Source organism: Crocodylus porosus, unplaced genomic scaffold (assembly GCF_001723895.1).
Source record: "Crocodylus porosus isolate Cpor-Errol unplaced genomic scaffold, CroPor_comp1, whole genome shotgun sequence".
NCBI classification, from domain to species: Eukaryota; Metazoa; Chordata; order Crocodylia; family Crocodylidae; genus Crocodylus; species Crocodylus porosus.
The window spans coordinates 1453977-1477349 of NW_017728934.1; the positions used below are offsets into that span (position 1 = coordinate 1453977).

General features: G+C 46.3%; 1 protein-coding gene across 1 annotated transcript; it reads right to left on the reverse strand.

Moving 5' to 3' along the window:
* Positions 1-9489: 9489 nt before the first annotated feature.
* On the reverse strand, positions 9490-21503 carry LOC109317530 (embryonic pepsinogen-like). Its single transcript, XM_019546250.1, has 9 exons — positions 21448-21503; positions 20811-20967; positions 19739-19856; positions 16974-17092; positions 14976-15175; positions 13969-14082; positions 12185-12329; positions 10874-10972; positions 9490-9636 (listed from the first exon to the last, which is right to left on the reverse strand). The coding sequence occupies exons 1-9, from the start codon at positions 21501-21503 to the stop codon at positions 9496-9498; spliced, it is 1149 nt and encodes a 382-aa protein (XP_019401795.1). The 3' UTR covers positions 9490-9495.
* Positions 21504-23373: the final 1870 nt, after the last annotated feature.

Consider the following 23373-nt stretch of genomic DNA (forward strand, 5'->3'; position numbering starts at 1 on the left):
TCTTCTGTTTCTACAGAGACTGCCGCAGATGCTGAGCTGTTGAACATAACTTGACTGCTTTTATAACCTGAGGTTGACCCTCCTCAGTGGGGAACCTCTGGGAAGTCAGTATGCAAGAGAAATTCCAGCTCAGGCTGGTGATAGCAGATCACTCTGTAAACACCCCAACAGCTGACCAAGGCCTAACCCCATAGCACACAATTGCTAACAGCAAAACATTGCACAGAAGAACAGTGCATGTGTTACTTACTGCAGCAGAATGTGCCTGTGATAATCATTTGGAATGTTTTACGCTTCCGCTGGTTTATACTTTCCTTTTTTGATTCAGTTTTAATTTTCTCCCCTAACCTTGGATAACATAACATGAGTCTCCAGCTGGTTTCACGTCCTGTTAGTCCATTACCAACTGCGGAATCAATATATATACCTATATCCTAGAGCAGCATATTGAGTTTATTGATTCCAGCCCCTAACATCTATGAAAGTATGAAATTAGAGGACTAGGGAATGCAGCCGGAGAACATATGATTTGAGTGAGAACTACTGAGAGACTGAGCTAGTGATGTAGACTAAATGAAGGTACCAGTCAGAAAGGGAAAGGTGTTTAGGTGCCATCTTCTAGAAGCTAGATGCAATGTAGCAATGCTGCAGTCTGAAGATGAATGACTGGCCTTGCAGGCGATTAGTGGTAAGCTGTGGGACTGCCATGAAATGCCTGTGAAGTGGGTTCTGCACACTGCAAGCAGGCCGTGAAAAACCCTTTGTCTCACCATGATTTAAACAGGTTCCTTATAATAGCCTGCTTGCATTTAACAAACTCCTATATGAGGCTGAACATGGACTGATGAATCCAAAACTGGTGGGACATACACCAGTACCAGGTTAACCTAGATTCTTTCCAGGTTAATTTTCCATGAGGTTGGGCAATTTCATGGTTTGTCTTCTACCTTTTGTACTGGTGTAATGTTAATTACAACGGTGTAAAATATCATCTCTCTCTGCCCCCAGTCTGCTAAAATGCCATCTCTTCCCTTCATCTGCTCTCTGTCCCTGCCTTTCCACTGCTCTTTTTACACCACTATCTGTCTTCTGCCCCTTTTCATAGTTTCATAGATGCTAGGGGCTAGAAGGGACCTTACAAGCTCATTGGTGTTGCAGCACTGTAGGGAGCACTACTACACAGAGACACCCACCTCACTTTGCAAGACCCAAAACCTCACTTCAAGGGTCTCTTTCAGGGATCCTGCAGCTGACAGTCCTGCTTCCTGAAGAACCCCTGCAAGCCTAGGGTAACGCAGCCTCCACCCGGGCACTGGTTGCCTGCCTGTTATGAAGAATCTTTTCTGGGCAGCGAGTCTGCCACCACATTCAGGCATCCCTTTATGTGTTCCACTTTCATGTTGAACTCCTGAAGCTGCCATGCCTACTTTTGAAGCTTGGCATTGGTATTCTGCATTGTCTGCAGCCTTTGAAGTGGGGCACGGTCTGTAGGACTCCCCACAAGTAGGGCCTTAGCTTATTCAGTGCCCAGACTATTGCCAATCACTCCTCCTGCATGGAAGATACACTCCATTTGTGGGGAATCAACTTCCTGCTTAAGTAAACCACTAGGTATTGTGTCCCTTTGTGCTCATGCAGGGGAATGGCTATTGCCCCAAAAGAGGGGACGAACCTTCAGTAGTACCTGGCCAGAACAATAAAAACTCTGACCTGTTTGTTAGTTTGTGGCAGTGGCCAGTTTAATGGCCTGCATCTTATCCCATATCAGGGTGATCTTGCTCCCAACCACAGTGTCCCAAAAACACCAGTTTGTGCAATGCCAACTGACATGTTTTTACTTTTACTCTTAGTCCAGCCTCTTTAATCTGTCCAGCATAGTGGTTAGATGAATCAGGTATGCATCAAAGTCCTGGATGAAGATGGTGATTTCATCGATATAGGCCACTACAGATTTCTTAAATCCTTTTAGCAAGTTATTAATGAGTCTTTGAAAGGAGGCAGGAGAATTGCACATACCAAAAGGAAGGACTGTAAACTCCAAAATCCCAAAGGTGTGGGGAAGGCAAACTTGGACATAGCATCCACATCTAGTGCCATCTGCCAAACCCCCTCAGATAGATTGAGAGTAAAGATGAACTTGGCTAAAACCAAGGTGTCAAGCAGAGAGTCCATCCTGGGCATAGGGTAAGCGTTGTGGGTGGTGATCACATTTAGCTTCATGTAGTCCACACAGAACCTAATGGATCCATCCTGCTTCTGGACAAGCACCAGTGGGCTTGCCTAGGGACTTGTCACAGGCTGAATCTTCTGTCTGTCCTGAGGGGGAAGATGATCAGGTAGGGGAAGCTTCTGTACCCCTGTCTCCCCCTCCCAATCAGCATACAGCACAGACTCCTCCTCCTGTTTCTCAGGGGATTCATCAGGAGAGGACATCCAAAGTATGACATTATTCTTGTCATAGTAAGCTTTGAGCATGTTTACATGTACCACCTTAGGCTTTTTACCTGACTTATTCATGGCAACAACATAAGTCACATCATCCAGCTTCTACTGGATGATATGAGGACCTTCCCAACCTGCCTGGAATTTGTCCTACTTTAATTGTAGGAAAACCATAACCTTATCCCCTGGCTCAAATGTATGTGAGTCCACCTCTTGGTTGTACCAGACACTCTGCTTCTCCTGGGCCTGGGCCAGGGAGTCTCACATCACCATCATTGTGTCAATCAGCTTCTGGGGAAAGCCTAGCACACATTCTACAACTGATACTTTGGAGGAGGAAATCTTCCCTTCCCACTCCTCTTTCACAAGATCAAGAGGGCCCCTCACTTGCCTCCTGAACATCAACTCAAAGGCTGAGAACCTGAGATACCTCCCTGTAAGCAAAGAGCAGACGTGGAAGCTTCTCCTCCAAGTCGTTGGGGTGAGAGTCCACAGAGGGCTTCAGCATGCCCTTCTTCAGGGGTCCACCCCCACCCTGCCCCCCCCACTCACTTGCAATCGGGTTAATTTTGTTTGCACCTCAGTTCTCTGTAACAGTGAAGGATAGGCAGAAGATATTCAAACAAGAAAAGTATCTGATATCATGTACTGCCACAAGGAGATTAAGATATTTGAATGTGCATTTCCTATTTGGTGGCAATAATGAAACAAGTCAACTTGCAGATACCAGTACCTGTAGAGATGGTCCAGCTCCCCAGTGTCGCCTGTTATTACCACAGAATCACTCTGTAGAGTCAGATGCAAACACTGAGAAAAGTGACCCTCAATCAAAGCTAACACCACATAGCCCTTATCCAGCAATATAGGGAACATTAAAAAGAGATTTACATATGTCAATATAAAAAATACTGATAATAGCAGAAGGCAACAGATTGCATTTGTGACTTAGAGGAAGGAAAGAAGGAAATTGCTCTAAGGGGGCAGTCCCGCATTATCTGTCACCTGAGGAGCCAGGCGTGGCTCTTGTGATGAACATAATTTTCTATGAATAGGCGACAGGCCTCTGTGGTGGGTTGCTTGCTGTAGAGTTCAATCCCATAGAGTTCTCCACCTAAACACATGAGAAGAGGAAAACACAGACCCGGGTAAAGAGAATCCCACAAAACACTCAACTTTTATGCTCAGACTTCTAGCAGGAGACAGCTGTCTGCTGGCAGGGTCTGGGCCATTGCTCCCTGCCCACGGGGCTGCCTGCTGCCGGGTGGCTCTGCCAGCGGAGCCCAGGCAGAGACAACGTCCCCTTGCCTTGGCACCAGGGAGCTCCCAAGTAGGGCTGGGTGAAATGTTGATGGGTGTTTCATTTTGAAGCTGTATTGCCGCGTTTTGAGCTTGAGACAGCAAAATCAAAATGAAACGAAAGGCTTTGAAAGAGCTTTGAAATGTTTAGAAAGTTTCAAAATGTTTCGAGTTTCAAAGCTGGGCTTGTTTGCAGCTAAACAGAAAGTAAGGAGAGAGACGAGGAAGAGTGGGGGAAGGACTGCTCTCATATTGACTGTGTCGCTGGCCAGTGACTGTGATCCTTCCCCGACGTCCCCCTCAGGTCGCAGTCTTTAGCTGTACAGTGCAGTAAAGTATCTCTTGTAGATGCACCCTGTGAGGTGAAAGGAGGCAGGGCATTATTGCATGTCAGGTACTTGTGGTAAGTGCTCTTGTGTGTGCTATTAGAGTATGAAAGCTCATCTGTGATAACTCTAGCCTTAATTCATTGAGGGCTAAACAACTATGGGCCTACTTTCATTTACTGGGTGGGAAGACCAGGCATACGGCCAGTCACCAAGAAATACCTGGTTTGTTGTAAGCTGCACCCACTTCTACTTTATGGTAATTTGTGTACCCAGGATCTGTACACATCAGAAATGTCTTCAGAATATTGAGTTCCCGGGACCTGAAGCCACCTCCACAAAAACGTAATAGAAAAACAAATCTTTTCATGGTTCAGGTAAATGCCATCTTGATAGCTTATCTAATTGGCTTCTTAAGAGCCATTAATAATATCATTCTTTGATACTACTTGATATCATTTGAGTATTTAGGCAAGAATTCAAGGATCCCACCCTGAAGTACCCAAAGCATATTTAACCAGAAGCCCAGATAAGAATGGTAGTGTTGTTTTGGAGAGGCAGAGACAGAGAAAATACACTTCTCCCTTCTGACTTAAGTCAATAGCTCAGATTTGGGTTCGTGCAGGTCATTCCAGGTAGGAAGAGAGAATAGTGTTGGAATCAGGTATTTCTTTGATGTGATCTTACATGTTTATAAGGAATCTATAAAGTCCTGTTTTCCTGAACATAGTAGGAGGAATTAGGGAACAGGAAAAAGCTATTTTCCTCACACTTGCCAGATTTTTTCAGCCAGCATCCCAATCCAAAAGCACACCCAAGACTTTTCCCAGTTTTCCACTGCTGGTAGCTGTCTCCTTGCTTCTCCTCTGGAGCTGCCATCCTCTCTCAACAGCTCTAATGAGAGCTCAGAAAGTTTCCTGTACTAGTTCAGACATATTCCTGAATAGACTTGCACATCTCTTGGATATGTAGATCCACTCAAAGTAGTGCTTTAAGTCTGGAGACGTTGCTTGTTAAAAGACCTCAATGAATTCTTTTTAAGTTTCTTTGAATTGAAGGCCACAGTTAAACCCAGCAGTTTCACTCAACCAATAACAGTGCAAGGGAAGGTTGAGTAAATGTAATTCATTGGAATATATGAATTTACATCTACAGTGAATATGTAAGTCACTGGCCCTGGAATTAAAAAGCGGGAGACAGACCCAAACTGTAGATGAGTTTTTGGTTTAGGCACTGGTGGGAATAACTAAAGAAAAAAAAGGGTTATTTTCTTAAATACACAAGACTTCAGTGCTTCTCAGCAAATCAACTGCCAACCCACAGATTGTAGGGGCATAGGAAAGCTGGGCTGGAAGGGACCTTGCAAGGTGGCAAAGCAGAGTCATCCCTGACTAAAATATCCCAGCAATATGAATGAATGTGACCGACACATGGCAGGGCAGGAACCTAAAGGCTCTTCCTTTTCCTGTATCACATCCCCAGTGCTTCTTCGGCAGCATACAACATATTCAAGCGTAGGATATAGCCCCTTTCTTTGATTTAATTTACGGGGACCCACATAACACACAGCCAGCCTGGAATCCAGCTAACACAGCTGCTTCCCTGGCCATCGGACCTGCCCCGTCTCTACTGCATAGCCCGGCACTTGTCCCCTGACTTACCCAGCTTTCCTTTTTCTGTTTCCTGTGGGTGTGTCTACAGGAGAAGTTTATCATGGAGCTGACTAATTACCTCAACAGTGAACATCTCAGTGTATGCACGAGGCCCTATTAGGCCACAGTAAACTAATAAACTCCACTATAGGATATTACTTGTATCTACATTGGAGTTCTTCAGTGCACAGAAACGCTTGTGCAGACACAGACCCGGCTGCCTGGGGCAGGAGGGTGCTTCAGTGCGGGGCTGTCTGCCGGCTAGACCCACACCGACGCACCCTCCAACCTGACTCAACACACTGCAGTCCTGGGCACATGTTCATACATCCCAGTATGTGCCGAAGTTTATTCCTGTGTCTTAATTGCACATGTAGAGATGCCCAGCGTCTCCAATGTTGCTTGCAAAGCTTGAATAGTGATTAATAAACCCACTCCTGCAGACTGTGCCATGTAGGTGGGTACCTGGGCCTTCACTGGGCATTTCCAAAGTCAGGAGGAGGTGCAGATGCCAGTCTGCTTCCATTCTGCAGCACAGAGGACTGCAAGATAGGATAGGAGCTACACAGGTTTGAGCTGCAGGATACGAGCTATCAGAGGGGAGGTGATTGTGAGGCTTGTTTCCCAAAGCAGGGTGGCTGCTTAGCTCATATATGTAAAGATTCAGCAGTCAAGCAGTGTCTCTTATTTGGTATTATATTGCATATACTATATTTCATAGATTTCACAGACATCAGGGCTGGAAGGGACCTCGGGAGATCATCAAGTCTAGCCCCCTGCCCAAAGGGCAGGAAATCAGCTGGGGTCACAGGATCCCAACAGGATAAGCATCCAATTTGCTCTTGAAGGTGTTCAATGTAGGTGCTTGAACCACCTCCGCTGACAGGCTGTTCCAGACCTTGGGGGCTCGGACAGTAAAGAATTTCTTCCTTATGACCAGCCTGAAACAGTCTTGTAGTAGTTTATGACTGTTCAATCTCGTCATCCTTTGGGGCACTCTGGTGAACAAACATTCCCCCAGATCCTGGTGGTCACCCCTGAGAAACTTGGGCATCAGATCACCCCTGAGCCTGCGCTTTTCCAGGCTAAAGAGTCCCATGGCTCTCAGCCTGTCATCGTAAGATCTGTTTTCTTGACCTCTGATCATGCGCGTGGCTCTCCTCTGGACTCTCTCAAGCTTCTCCACTTCCTTTTCGAATTGTGGAGCCCAAAACTGGACGCAGTACTCCAGCTGCGGCCTCACCATGGCTGAGTACAAGGGGAGAATGATGTCATATATATCACTTGTCACTTCATAGTAATCAAGGGGCTGAAACTCCTATATTGTAATGCTGCAAAATCTGTAGCTTGAGAAGCAAATCTCCATCAGCTGTTGGCATTTGAGGAGCCATGGCACAGAGGGTATACATGTGCATGTGTACTAATTTGAGTTACTTTTGGATAACAGCAACAGACACAATACAGCACCTTATTGGTGTAAGTCACTCCATTGTGAGGAAAAGTTACTCCTTGTAAATTGAGTAGTAGGCCTGTGTGGGTAGGCAGCTGTTCAATCCAGCTTCGGATCTGGCCACTTCAGATTCGAGGGATCTGACCTGGAGCTCCGGACCGGGTTTCCACCTCGATCTGGCCAAAGCGACTCCAAGGCTTCAGAGCCACCTCGGAAATCCGGCCATAGGGTATAATGGGGAATCAATTAAATATCTATAACTTTGATGTTTTTTATCTGATTTGGATGAAACTTGCAGGTGTGGTAGCCTTTGTTAAGAGCATGACACCTGTCAAGTTCAAGAAGTTTGATGCAGGGCTTTATGAGACACTGTGCCCCAAATTATTGAAAGCAAAACTCCTGTCACTTGTATGTATTACACCACAGGGGGGTGAAAACTTCAGGAGTGGTGTCCCCTACTGAGGCCACAAAGCCTGCCAGGTTTCAAGAAGATAAGTCCAGGGGTTTGGGGAAAACTGCAGCTCAAGTTGTGGCCAAGGGCTTACAAAACTCATGCCATGGGTGACCCTGTGTGTTAAGGCGCAGCAGGATGAAAGCTGCAGGGATGGTGGCCCCTGTTGCAGCCTTGAAGCCTGCCAGCTGTTGAGGAGATGGGTGAAGGGCTTCTGGGTTCTGCGGCCCTGGACCTCTAGCTGCTGACGGGCAACACTTGTGACATGGGTGCTTGTGGGACTGACTCGGTCTGTCTCGGGGCAGTTGATTGTCTGTATTGATTCTTTCCTCTCCTTAGTGTGGGGTTTTGTAGGTGTTAATTGTTGCTAACTAACTGGCTACATGAGACAGCAACTGTGTATGGAGCTGGTTCCTGAGTGAATCATGATTGGTTGGTAACTGGGAACACAGTAGCTCAGCAGCCTGGCCTGCAGTAGTTCCTCCCAAGACAGACACAGTCATTGCACAAGCACCCATGGCACGAGTTTTGTCTGTCAGCAGCCAGAGGTGCAGGGCCCCAGAACCCCTGCACCGATCTCCTTAGCAGCTGGCAGGCTTTGTGGCCACAGCAGGGGCTGCCATACCTGCAGGTTTCACCTTGCTGCACCTTAACACATGCAGTGTCACCCATGGAAAGAGTTTTGCTTGTCCACAGCTTGAGGTGCTCCACAAAAACCTGAGCTTATCTTCTTGAAACTTGGCAGGCTTTGTGGCCTCAGTAAGAGCTACCACCCCTGCAGTTTTGACCCCACCCTGTGTTGTAACACATAGATGTGACAGGAGTTTTGCTTTCAGAAATCTGGGGTGCAGTCCCCCCGAACCTCTGCACTGATCTCCTTGAGTAGGCTTCATACTCTCAGCAGAGGTTACCACCCCTAAAAAATTTCATCCAAATCAGACAATAAAAACCCAGTTATAGATATTTCATTGATTCCCCATTATACCTTATGGCCAGATCTCTAAAGCGGCTCCAAAGCACTTTGGAAGATACGAACCACTTCAGAAAGCCTAACAAAGCCAGCGCTTTGATAGAAGCAGGGTCCGAAGCCTTGCACAGCCCTATTGGGTGGTACCTATGGACTTGTATAAGTTACTCTGGCAGACTGCTCATGTGTTTACCAGAGTAAGCCCTTGGCAGTTTTGCCTTGGTTAGCCATTTCCTCAGTGCAAACTGGCTCCTTTCTAGGCACTAAGAATACCTACTTCAGGTGTCTGGGTTGGGAGTGATGGCGCTGCCCTGTCTCATGGTGCTGTCATGAGGTGCTCAGATACTGCGGCAATAGTAACAACCAAGGGACAGCTTCTCAGATAATAAGAGCCACATAGCAGCATTCATTTCAGTAGAATAATGGCAGTTTACACCCACTGAGGATCTAGCTTAAAGACTTTGGTAGAATTATTTATAGAGTACGGTAGGAAGAGTAAGGGTAATATAACATGACTCTGTGGGGGAGGTAGGGGTATGTTTAGCAGATTTAACTGGGAAGTGTTTTGTAGTTTATTTTGTATACAAATGAACGTGCAGTCAAACTATTATGAATCATTCCAGTTTTCTTTATTATTTTATAAGAATGTTATCAACTGTACAACAGGCCAACTGATATAATCACATGCTACTAAGATTTTACTATGTAGTAAAACAGAATCATAGAATCATACAAAGAAGGACCAGAAGGGACCTGTAAGATCATCAAGTCTGGTCCCCTGCCATAGGCAGGAGGTAACTGGGCTCAAATGAGCTCAATGAGGTGCTTGTTCAGCCGCTTCTTCAACACCAAAATATAGTAACGGCAAATTGATTGCAGGATGGATCATAGCACCAGCTGCTGGGTGATGTCTAAACAGACTTGGCCAGACCAACCCGGTTGTTTTCCCTGTCAAAGACGCTGTAGTACTCCCTGATGAATACATCTCCCAAGATCCACAGGTAGCTGCTATCTGTCTCCTGAAAAATACTAGTGCAATATCCTTGGCCAACCTAGATTTTGACAAACAAACAAACATTAAAATAATTGGTTAGGAAGTCTTATTTGCCTCCAGAGGAATTGGTTCTTTAACTGTAATTCTCAACAGCTTTATGAAGTCAAATTTTACAGAGCAAAATGCGGTCACTGGCTCCAACTAGAGCAGCAATTGGCAATATTCTTTAGCAGCCGGCTGGAATGACCCAGCTTGGGTCTGACACAGGCTGGTGCTAGGACCCAACTGCTGACACTACTTGCTTCCCCTTGCTGTGGTGCAGGGGAAGCTCCCACTGCTTGGCCATGGCATGGGCAAAGCCCCTCTACCAGCAGAATCCCACCAAAGCCCCCCCAGTCCACAGGCAGGTTCCCGTAGATCCGCAGCATGATTGTAGCCCACAGGCCATAGGTTGCCAACCCCTGATCTACTGAGCTGGCAGAGCCATTGTGGCTGGTATACCAGCACGGATTTAGAGCCTTAAAAATTTAGTACAGCAGAACATCAAGAGATCATCACATCAACCATCTGCCCCCAGGCAAGGTAAACCTAGATGAGGTAAACATCAATAGATGTTTGTCTAACCCATTCTTAAAACATTAAATGAAGGAGATCTCACAGGATCTCTAGGTAGCCTGTTCTAGTGCACGTTTTTAGTTAGAGACTATTTCCAAATATCTAGCTCAAATTTACTTTTCTTTGAATTATACCAATTCTTTTTTGTCCTTCCTCCCCGAAAAACCTCCTAATACCATCTTCTTGCATATTGAAGAACTGTGTCCTCTTTGTTAAACTAAAAAAGCCTACTTCTTTCAACTTTTCCCCACAGGCCTTGTGTTCTAAACCTCTTAGGGTTTCTGTTGCTCTCCTCTGGACACCCTGCAGCTTGTCTTCTTGAAGGACAATGTGCAGACCTAGACACAACACCCCTACTGATGCCTCAGCACCACTGAGCTGAGCAGAACAACTGCACTTCCTTTCTTACATAAGATACTGCTAATACACTCCTCAGGCAGTACTTCAGACCTCTCCTAGGAAACCTGATACAAAGCCTCCTAATGTCAGTCTTTCTACTGATTTCTAGCTGCTTATCCCCAAAGCCTTCCCATGGGCATGGTTCTTGTTCTGCTTCCGAAGCCCTTCCCTCTGAGCAGCTGTGCAATGGGAAGGGGAAGCTGAGCTGAGACTGAACCCAGTCCATTTAGCTGTGCCCCACCGTGCTACCGTGTCTCATGAAGAAAGGCTCCATATCATACCTGCTCAGTGTAGGCTGAAGGAGGCAGAGGGAACTGGATCCCATTCATTACAAAGATGATATCAGGCATGCTGGGAATGTCACTGCACCTGACCTTATACTACACAAGACCAAAAAAAATGAGAATCCAATTATGAAAGAAATAACACAGTCATTTACAAGACAATAGAGAGTAGACAGACAGTCTCAGAAGCTAAGTGGCCTGGGGTGTGGGTAGTACTTGGATGGGAGACCACCCTCAAATCCTGTAGTTGTAACAAGAAGTCGTGGCTGAATTCTTTAAGAAGAGTAAATTATAGAAACCTAATGAGTAGCAAGACTTAATTTGGTCCCATTGTCACTGCTGAGAGATAGATGGAACTAGGCAGAGTTTGGATTTAGGTTGTTTTGGCTTTAAATTAGACAGGCATTTGTTGAAGACATCATTGGTTTTCTCCAAAGATCATTCAACCACATCTGACATGATTATTGATTCATATGTATGCAAGCCTCGATAAATGCCCACTTTCTGTTTGTTAATTCCATGGATTACCAAACCAGACCATTTCCCAAGTATCATCCTGACTGATCCAGCCCAAGATTAAGGATTGATAATCCCAAAAAGAAAAAATTAACTATTGATATAACAGTTGAAATAAAATAAATCCAGAGTTTCCAGCCCGCTGTCCTCCCCCTCTCACAAATGTCAAGCCCTGGAGTCAGCCAGAATAGTGCCCAAAGCTTGTTTACGATGAATTTTCTCCTCTAGTTAAGTTGATGTAACACCTATGACATTTAAGTCATTTCATGGTGTAATGAAATAGGGTTTTTTTCCCCATACCTAAAGCCTTAATCTAGAATAAGTCAAAGGTGTGCTCAACCCTAATGGCCATGTTGGGCTAGTACATGCCAGATTTGATAGCCAACTGCACATTGGGGAGTTACGTCGCCTTTGCCTCCCCACACCAATTAGACTACAAATACAGTTCGGTCAAAGTCTGGATCTGGGTTCAAACTCATGCCTCTCGCGCTGTAGTAAAACACACAAATCATTTTGCCGCTAGGGCCCCATATGAGATAAAGTATTTCTTTGGACCCATAGGAAGTAGGGAAAAAGAACTGAGAAGGTTCCTAGGACCAACCGCAGGAAACCCTAGGACCAACCAGGACTCTGAGGCTTTTGCATTGTTGCTTTTTCTGAATTACTAGTAAAGCCAAAGCTCAGGAAGTGGAGTGAGGCCGAGCCTGCAGGCTCTGCCGGGACCGTCCCAGGGACTGAAACCCTTTGAGTGCAGGGGGCGGTGTGACAAGAGGCTCAATGCAGGACTCTTACCAGGCCATAAGGTACTGGAGTAGCTCCAATCACTTTCTGTATGCTGCTGACATCTGATGAGGGCCCAACCATGAGAGTAGTGCCGGTATCAACAATAGCTTGGCAGCCAGATTCACAGGCAATCACCTTGCCATCCACAATGATGCTGAAAGATTGAAAACATAAATAAGGTGCTTGAACTTGAAATGGTAAGGAAGCACAGGAGGCTGTAAAATGTTAGCCCTTAACAACAGAACAAACAGCATTACTTCCTCAAGCTCAGGCCTGGAGTGGCTGAATCAGTAAATGCACTGTCCTTACTCAAGCCAGCTCTCTCCTGACGTCTGCCTGAACAAGGACTCCAGGAGCCTGGCCTCCATACAGTCAAATGTCATAACATGAAGGGTGCGAACCAAACCCACTGAGGTCAAGAGGATCTTTTGCCAGTCTAGTAAGGTTTGCAACAGCCCCAGGAAAACTGGCCCAGATTCCAGTCCAACTCTTTTGGGATAACTGAACTATGACAATTCATACAAGTTCAGGATCTGGAATGAGTCCACGCTCAGCTGGGGCTGATCCAGCTCCAAGCTCCAGCTGGAGGTGATCAGGGCCCTGGCTGAGTGATCCCCAGGGCCCACAGGAAGAGGTCACACCCACACTGGCCTACATAAGCTGGTACCAGCTGGCAGAGTGTTGTCTGAGCAACTAAACTGCTTGGCTGTGTCTCCTGGGCTGTCCTGCATGACTGCTTGCTTTCTCCTAGATCCTGAATCTTGCCTCATCCAAACCTGTGCCTTGTTCCTGTCAGTACCTTGCACTGCCTGGACCTGCACCTCTCCTGCCTGGATCCTTCTCTATGTCCCGTCTGTCTCTACTGCTATGTCTGCCTGATCCCATAGCGTTCCTGTCCTGCCTGTTCCTGAGTGGTCCTGTTCTTGGCTTGGACACGCTGGTATAACCAAGGGTCTTCTTTGGCCCTGATCTCATTACAACTCTGTTTTGATTCTTTGGACTCAGGCTGATACCCAGTTTGGGAATCAATTGCTTCAGACTGCTGTGAGTGGAAAGCTGCCATGAAGCAGGCACTACGTTGCTTCAAGATGGCGAGGGTCAATGATGAGCTCGAAAAGAGACATCAGAGGCTAGTACTTGACATGCCAGTACAAGCTCAACTGAGTTTGTATGTGCAACTTGCTGGAGGACCTGCCTGTTGCTCATCAGACTCCTCAGTCACTCCAGAAGCTGTGGCGGTACCCAATAACCTACCAAGGGTGCAATGCTCAGGGTCTCCTGAGACCAATGGCTGCCAATGACTGATACCTGACTTGAGCTCAGTGCTCTTTAAGGTACCTCCTGCTCTATCAAGTCTCCTTGGACTGATGGCCCACACCCCAGTCCAACCTTATGTGTGCCCTGCCTGTCCTGCCACATACGCAGAATGGAGATGATAGCAGAAGATCTTTATAGTGATTACTGTAAAAGTCCATGGGGATGTGAAGTGACATCATCAAGGTCACCCAACTAGACAGTGCCAAGTTTGGGAACAGATTGTTTTCCTAAGTTCCAGGCAGATGGGGCCTGGGGCCAAATTTACAAAGGTATTTAGGCACCCAAGGATACCTTTAATTCCTAGTAGGATTTACATTAGGGGCTAATGGGTTTAGACACCACTGTCATCCTAACTCCTAAAGTCAATGTGAGTTAGGTACTAATGGAGGAAAAATGGGTTTGGGGTTTATATTTGCAACTGTGGAAGTGTACCAAAGACCACCATAGTTATTTAATTACCTTTATGTGTTACATACCTGTCCATTGAGATCTGCCAATAGCCCTGGTAAGAGACAGGGATCCAGCTGATATTGCCGGTAAAGTAGGATTCATCAGTTCCACCAAAAATGAGCATACTACCAGTTCGGTCTCTGAAAGTGTCACATGCGTATAATTACTTGAAAAACCAATGTGTTAGGTGATATAGAAACACAACTAAAAAAGACAGTTTCTTTGCCAAAGAAGTACAGTTTCAGTAATGGACCATTCCTAACAATAATTGCTTTCCTTCAAAAAACAGGAAAAAAATGTGCATTTGTTTCTAACTGAAACATTTCAGAGAAATGATCAATTTAAGAATGTTCCCACCAGCAAGACCATCACTCCTTTTGTTATCCTTCTGTTTAATATTCTTTTATAGAGCAGGAAGCAAAGGCACACAGAAGAAGACTGTCTTGCCCCAGGTCCCATAGTGAGTCAGGCCAGGATGGAAATCAGGCTAGCACCGTAATCACAAGGCCTATGCGAAATGGCTAGTATTTGCTTTGGATTCGGACTTGGCCGATTCATAGATTCAGAGATATTAGAGTCGGAAGGGACCTCAACAGATCATCAAGTCCAACACCTGCATAGACAGGGGAACAGGGGGATTCAGGGGACAGTCATTCAATCTGGTGATTCGAATCACCGTCCCGATTCAATGTGGTTGAATCTGATTTGGAGATACAGCTCCTGCCAAATATCTGAATCAGCCAGGCCCATCTCCTACCCAGTCTCCCAGCCCCGGCAATGTCTGCCTCTCCTGCCCTAGTTCTTGGTGCTAATTAAAAAAAAAATCCCTGACCCAGTGGGTGGGAGAGCAGGGCTCTATTCCTGGTTCTACCACTGGTGATGGTGGCCATAGGCAAGTCATTGCATCTCTCTATGCCTGCAACTTCACATTTATAAAATGGAGCTAACAACAGCAGCGAGCAAGTGGAGGATTTTGGTTTTCCATCACCCTCTTATAGAAAGGCATCATTTCCATCTTTAGAAAGACACTTACCTACTGAGGTACACTGAAAACATGTCCTGCTGCACCAAGTTCTGGTTCACCATATTATCAAAGACAGGAACAAGGCCACCTGAAGCTAAATCTGGATAGGCTAGGCCCAGGATGCCATCAAAAGAGGTATAAGTGAAAAAGTCTCCTGGCTCGCTGGTGCTCAGTGCTAACTGCTGGTTGGTGTCGATGATGGAGGAGACCTGGGAAGGAGATGGATCACTTCTTTAACTCCTTATCTGGCCAGAAAACCACTGAGCTGATTGGTATTTGAAAGAAATACCTGACCAGTCAAGTTATCACCCCTACCACTGAGGGACCAGACAGTCACAGAACCTACTGTGAGCAGTTCACTTGAGACAGCTAGTTTAGAACATGCTCCTCAAAGTACTCAAAACTCACAATGCCTGAAAATGTGTTGGGGAATTCACTGGAGATATTCACTGCAGAAAAGAAAGACTGGCAGGGCTCTGGAGGATGGCAGAGTGCACAATGTGCTTGCAGAATGGTCCCTTCCCCCTAATTGCAAAAATGCTGGTTTAGCACTGGGTGGATGGCCTTTACAGCTGTTTGTCCACTCACTTCTGGCACAACCTCTGTGGAGAGCTATATAAGAAGGGAGCCAAAGAATCCAGTGCTCCCATGGGGTGTGAAAGAGGCAATACTTGTGCTGTGAGTATACTCTGCATGGGCCTATGGCCAGGGCAGAGGGCAGCTGGCTGTTGTACGCCATTGGTGAGCAAGAGATTAGTTTATAGGCTAGGGATAGAGATTATACTTAAGCTGGTTTAAGTGACCAGAAACTGGTTTAAATCTGTAAGAGAGGAGTTGTTCGGGGCACATAAACCAGTTTGACAACGTCTGAAACCAAACTGAGATAAAATTGATTAAATGTAGTATCCGACTTAACTGATTTGGGTCAAACCAGCTTATGCAATGTCTATCTGAGACCCCTTCCTGTTTTAAGTTAAAACAGAGTCCTCCAGCATCCCAGAATGCTGTCTGGGATGGCTCCACTCCTCTGATCCCTGGCTGCAGCTCCAGCAGGGTCTGTCTGGCTTCTTCCTGCTCCCTGCTCCCCCTCATCACTCCTGGCTGAAGCAGGGATTTCCCCCTCCCCTTTGCCTTACACAGACACCTCTCAGCATTTGCTAGCATGCCGCATGCTGGCTATAGTCTGTGCTATGGGAGACAGGACAAAAGTAGGCAGGACAGGGTTGGCTTAGGCCTTTTTGGAGCTAATCAACAGGTAGCTAGTAACATCCCTCCATTTCTTCCTTGCAAGAAGTTGTTTAAGAAGAGCTTGAACTAATGAGAGAAGCTTTTGTTTTCTTAAAGGGCTGATAAACACTGTGTTATCAACTTCCTGCTAGGCTGCTAGGGAGCGAGGGGGAACCTCTCCTTAATCAGAGCATCCTGGTGCAGTCTGATGCGGCCCTCCTCAGCTCAACACTGACAGAAAAGCGGGGGCTAGCCTAGCACCCCCCACTTGTAGCCTGAGCCACTGCAGGCATATGCCTGCGTTTCTGGAATGAAAAGGGAATGTCTATCCACCTCTAAATCGGTTCAAGCTTTGCAGGTTAAACAAATCTCCAAAGATTAAATCAATATAGGCTTAGGCTTTTTGAATGTCTGTCCCTAGACGTAGAGCTGTATCCCCAAAAAGAGTATTCTGCAGAGGCAAAGTAGCCCCCTGTGAAGAGGAGACATTTTTGGAAACAGCATGACCTATGGCATGTGTCCCTGGGGTAGTGGGTCTATGTCCCACCTCTTAGGCAGGAGTTATGCACCTAAGTCCCTTTAAGGGTCTGTGTGGTGGTGCCCAATGGTACAGCCAAGCCTGTTTCATTGTTTGCATATCAGCCAGGGAGTAAGTAGCTTTACTGAGAGATTCACTATTTACCATCTCCTCCAGAGAGTAAACGGGCACAGCGCCACCTCATTTGTGAGTCACTGAAATAATGGGGAGGGCTGTAGCCGTTCTGCTGCATTAGTACTTACTAGCACTGTATCAGATCCCACGACCCCAGTCATGCTGCCTGTGCCATACTGAATGGATATGTTGGTCCCTGTGCCATGGTAGGTGGAGGATTTTGATGAATTAAACCTTGGGTGATTTTCTGCAAAAGAATATTTGGAAAAAGCATCAGCATCCAGCACTACTATAAAGAAGAGGATAAAGCTCAGCACTTAACTGTTTAGTGTAATTAATGATGATAAGCGCTTAGTAATATTCAAGGTATTTCTTTGGCCTCTGCCCACATAGCATGTTTTTCTTGCATCAAACACCTCTCCTCACCTCTTGCAAATCAGGGTGTGTATATTAAGGAGGGAAGCTGGATTTCTGCCTGAAGTAGAAGCCCCCTGCTTTGATTTCTTCTCCAAGATCAGCTGCCCAGCAGCAGCACTGGGATTTCCTTTCAGGCATGTGAGGGAGTCAATTGATTTAATGGTTTATTGTTCTTCACTCAACCGAGGTGAATGCTCATATCTCTCTCTCTCTCTCTCTCTCTCTCTCTCTCTCTTTAATTGTCTTCATTTCCATCCATTAAGCAAGCTGTCTTTTCTTCTGCCAGTATAGCTGACTGATAGCTACCACGTGTCACAGCCTTTTACAGACTTTTTAGCTGTGTCCCAGCTCTATGAATCCATAATCCTGGAAATCTTTTTTTCTTCATTTTTGCCTTCCCAAAGACAAGGTGAATATTATTCCAGGGCATGTGGCATATGAGAATATGAGGTAGTATGATAGTACCTCACAGTCTTTAATGCATTTATACTCATAAATTCCCTCTGGGGAAGGGCAGGGCAGTGCTGTTAGTCTTTGGGGATGAAAAGGGGATAAGTGATTCACCCAAGGTTACACTGGAATTCTTTGTCCTCAGGGTTTTGAGTCTGAGGGTGCAGACAGAAGTGCAATGTAAGTGAGAACAATTTGCAAGAAATGTTCTGAGTTACAACAGTCCCCCCAAACCAAACACAAGTTCACTGCTGGCTCCAGGGGGAAGGGAATCTAGCTTCTGGCTGCAGCTTGCACCATATTTCCACTGGCAATGGCCCCTCCTCCTCCCAGCCTGTGCCTCTTTCACAATGGGAGGGGAGAAAGGGGGCAGAGGGAGCTCATTCTAGGGTTACCCAGCCTTGGGGGAGTCCTATACACCCACCCCACCCTCCAGCAGGGGCTGAGAAAAGCCCAGACTGAGCTCCCTCTGCCCCCTTTCCCCCGTCCCATTCTGAAAACAGGCTGGGAGGCAGCACAGACAGAAGTTAAACAAGACACTCTCTTTTGAAATCTCTTCATCTGATCCCTTATGCAATAAGGGTTCAAATATTTCCCAATCAGCCATTTTTGCAGCTGTCTGTGGCCATGCACATGTGGTTGGTCATGGTTACAGGCTGCTTTCTGTGACTGTATCGGATAAAAGTTGCCACTTCTTTCTGTGCCTTAATCACCATCTAGTGCCTTAACCTCTAACATCTCTGAAAATAGGAAAAGCCACCAGAGCGAGAGAAGAACAAGACAGGCATGGAGATAATGTTGTGCAGATGAAAGTGAGCCTGCCTAGAGGACTTTGCTATATCCAAATTTCAGTCCCTGTTCCTAAACACCTAGTTAGTCTTGTTGAAATTCAAGAGACTGCACTTATGCATAAGAGTCTGCAGATTTGGAGTCCCCTTTCCCAACCTATATTGGCAATTGTGCATTGACATGATAACCAGATCCCCACTCTTATGAACATTAACTCACCGATTTAAGATGAGCTCAGGAGATGCCTATCACAGATTTTGAATCTTGGCCTACTGGTAACTATACAGCTCAAACCTTGGTAGCATTAAGACGGCCATTCAGCAATAGCTCAGCCAGCCCCTTAGAAAACTCTGTCCCATCCCCGTATCATCTAGGAAACATGCCCTCAACTCTGCCAAAAACACTCTCAAGTGGGCACCCTTCAGCTTTCCTGGGAAGCCACTTTGGTCTCAAGTAGTGCAAGTTTGTTAAAGCACAAGGTCCAGAGGTTTCACTGAGCCCACTCTGACAGCCACTCCCCCTCTCTCATGACAAGGGTGACCCAGCTCAGACACGCAGCTGGCTACAGTTATGGGCAGTGTCTCAGGGAGAGTGAGAAGCGATTCTTTCAGGCCTCTGCTCCTGCTGTGCGGTTCCCTCGGTCCTAACCAGTGGGTGCACCTACATGTGCGCTTCAGGCACCATAGCCTATTTTACTGTGCATTAAAATGTCACCTAAAAAAACCATGCAATTACTCTAATGTGCAATAAATAAACTACTGTGCATTAAGCATCGCTTAACACATGCATTTGGTACTGCGCATCAGGGCAGATGAATACACATTTATTTATTACCTCACATTGAAGGTACTAAATTTAATGCACATTAGGAAATGTAGTACCTGTGCATTTATTTAGTACCTTGCATTGGAAGTACTAGATTTAACGTAATAACCCTTTCTAAGATCTAAGTTCTTTGCAACAGAAGAATTGCTCTAGTGTTTTTCTGTAGTCAAAAAAATGCATGAAAAGTAAGAGGTGATATCTTGTGAGGAGCATCTCGAGCCTCTTGTGGGATTCCCTGAGCCTAAAAAGGTTGAGAACCAGTGGCAGAGGGCCACACTGGGAGTTACCTGTGAACACAGGCATTAAAGCCAGGTCTCCTGACTGAAAAAGATAGGGTCTCTCACACAATCTGTTCCATCATAGTATATTAAAGGAGTAGCGTAGATTGGGGAGGAAGGATTCAGTTACTTACGGCAGGCTGGACTTTTGCAGGTGACGGAGGGAACCCAGAGGTTGGATGAACCGGTATCAAATACAACAGTGAACTCCTGAGGGGGGGTCCCAATGTAGATTGTTCCATAGTACTCTGTCTGTTCAGGGAAGAGAGACAACAATGAGTCTCAGCAGCTAGTTATGCATACATGTGTGTCTCTACATGGAAAATCCTTCACTTCAGGCATGTGAAATGCTCACAGGAATAACCACCAAAGGCCAGAGCCAATAAAGGACCTAAGCATCTCACTTTAGGTACCTAGTCCAAACTGTTCATAGGGAAAGCCCCTTCTTAGCTGCTCCTTCATATTGCATGTGCCTGAATGCTGGGGGTGCTGCTGTTAGTGACTTGAAAGCTCCTAAGCACCGAGGCTGTACACCTGCAACTGTCTCAGGTTTGACAGGTGAGCTTTTATATGTGCATCCAATACCACAGCCTGAAGCTGCTGTGCCCTGGGTCACTGTGCTGCAGAGAGGCTGGCTGGGGCCCAAGGTTGCTATAGTGCAGGGCTAGTTGGCAGACAGCCCCCACACTGCGGCACCCTCATGCTCCAGCCAGCACAGGCCACCATCCACACGTGCACTGAGGGGTTCCAGTGGAGATTGTTCCCTAGACTGTCTGTTCGGGTAAGACACAAACATACCATATTGTCTTGCATACAACATGCGCCTAGCACTGGAAATTGCAGTGTGACTTATGAGGGAAATACGGTAAGAGCAGTTTCTGCCCATTACTGAGCAGAAATGAAAGGAAAACCTGCACTCACAGGGAGCAGAACAATGAGCAGCCCGAGTCGCTGCTGCTATTCAATTGCTTATTAGAAGGGAAGAGCTTCTCTTCCCTTCAATCTGCCTTTTCTATATCAGGGTACATATTTTATTCCAGGGCATTTTGTATGTGAGAAAATGTGGTGATAGGGGTTTCGGTCTATATTGACAGGCTGACCTACCCATCCAATACATCAGCCTTGGGAACCCAAGGAAACCTGTAACGCAACCATAATATACCTTGCTCCCTGAAGCAAATAAATTGTAGCAGAGCATAAACTCACATCAAAGTAGTTCAAGAGTGGCTCAGAGACCCCCTGGGAAGCAGATGAGCATGTATATTTGGTGCCGATGTCATAGTGGTGCTCCTTCAGGAAGTCTTCCAGCAACCCTTTTTCCATCAGGACATCCCTCGTCTTCTTCCCTCTCTGCAAAGGTAACCTTCTGTGCAAGAAAAAACAGCAACCGAGATCCCCAATCACTAATGCCCTGCAACAGACTTTTCTTGTGCACAGGGCCTAAGAAAAAGAGTTTACATTAAAGCCATCAACTCCCATGACATTTGAAACGGGTTTCCTTATTCAGCTGATGGGATAAACATTTTAAATCAACTGAAATACTCCTCTGCTTATCAAGCATCGGTATAGTCTCACCACCGCCAGCACAAGCGTCTTCTCCATTCAGAATGGCCTTGTCCTTTTCATAACTTCCCATCTCTTCCCAGACCTCATCTGAAAAGCGATCTTTTCTCCTTCCCCTGTTTAAGCATTTTACATTTCCTATCCCTCTGTTGTTACATGATATGACCCAGGAGCCAGAAGGGACCATGAGATCATTTTATCAACATGCTTTTTTTTTTTTTTTTTAAGCAAGCTGGTCAGCAGCAGCCAATGAAACAGAAGTGGTAAAATAGTAACTTACTTGCTAAAGCCTTCAGAGAGGACAAAAAGAGCACAGAGAACCACAAAAAACTTCATCCTTGTGTTTCTACAGAGACTGCTGCAGATGCTGATCTGCTGAACATAATTGATTGCTTTTATAATCTGAGGTTGACCCTCCTGAGGGGGCGACCTCCAGGAAGTCAGATTACAAGAGAAATTCCAGCTCAGGCTGGTGATAGCAGACCAGTCTGCAAACACCACAACAGCTGACATAATACTAGCACCATAACAAACAATTTCTAATTGCACCGGAGAACAGCGCACGTATTATTTGCTACAGCCGATTGTGCCTGTGATAATCATTTGGAGTGCTTTAATGTTTCGCTGGTTTATAGGTCCCTTTTCATAGTTTCTTACTTTCCTGGATGTTAAGGGCTGGAAGTGACCTCAGAAGATCATTGGTGTGATGGCACAGTCGGGTGTGCTACTATGCAGAGACACCCGCCTCACTGTGCCAGGCCCAAAACCTCACTTCGAGGGTCTCCCTTGGGAAGCCTACAGCCGGTGGTCCTGCTTCTGTTGAGAACCCCGCCAGCCTAGGGTTTGGGATGCTCCTGCAGTTTCCTGCCTGTGACCCAGCATCTCTTCTGGATAGTGAGCCCACCACCACATTCGGGCATCCCTTTATGTGTTCCACTTTCATGTTGAACTCCTGAAGCTGCCATGCCCACCTTTGAAGCTTGGCATTGTTTTTTTGCACTGTCTGCAGCCATTAAAGTGGGGTATGGTCTGTTAGGACTGTGAACTTCTGTCCCCACAAATGGGGCCTCAGCTTGTTCAGTGCTCAGAAGATTGCCAAGGACTCCTTGTGCACTACCTCTGCCTTCTCCTCCTAATCAGCACACAGGACCAACTCCTCCTGTTCCTCGGGGGATTCATCGGCAAAGGAAATCCAAAGTATGACAGCATTCCTGTCATGGTAAGCTTTGAGCATGTTTACATGCTCCACCTTAGGCTTTTTACTTGACTTATTCGCGGCAACAACGTAAGTCACATCAGCCAGCTTGTCCTGCATGATATGAAGACCTTCCCAAGCTGTCTGAAGCTTGTCTGACTTTAACGGCAGGAAAACCATAACCTTATCCTTTGGCTTAAAGGATGCGTGTGACCCCCCGCCTTGTTGTACCACACAGTCTGCTTCTCCTGGGCCTGGGTCTAGGTCAAGGAGTCTCGCACCACCTTCATCATGTCAACCAGCTTTTGGCGAAAGCCTAGCACATACACTACCACTGATATTTTGGAGATCTTCCCTTCCCACTCCTGTTTCGCAAGATCACCTCACCTCCCAAACATCAACTCAGTGGGTGAGAACCCAATAGACTTCCTAGGCACCTCCCTGCAAGCAAAGAGCAGATGTGTAAGCTTCTCATCCAAGTCATTGGGCTGAGAGTCCACATAGGGCTTCAACATGCCCTTCAGGGTTTCATTGAACCTCTCTACTAGCCCATAGGTCTGTGGGTTATAGGCCATGGTCTTGAGGTGTTTAACCAACACAGCATTTCCACAGGCACTCCATCACCTCTTCCAGGAAGTTCCCACCCTTGTTAATCAAGATCTTGAACTAGAAACCCAACCGGAAAAAGATCTTTGTAAGGGTGTCAGCGACCATGGAGGCCTTTATGGAGGCTAGGGCAATTGCCTCCAGGTACTGCATCATAAAATCCACAGCAGTTAAAATATATTGCTTCCCTCTCTGAGTCTTATGCTTCAGATGGCCCACAGTGTCTATCGCCTCTCTCTGGAAGGCCTGATCAATGATAGGGAGGGGCTGCAGGGGAGCTTTTCTCTTATGACCACTCTTGCCCATCTGCTGGCCTGTCTCATAACATCTTCAATAGTCCATCACATTCTGGGCTAACCCGGGCCAATAAAGTATGCCAGCAGCCACTGGCAAATCCAGCCCATG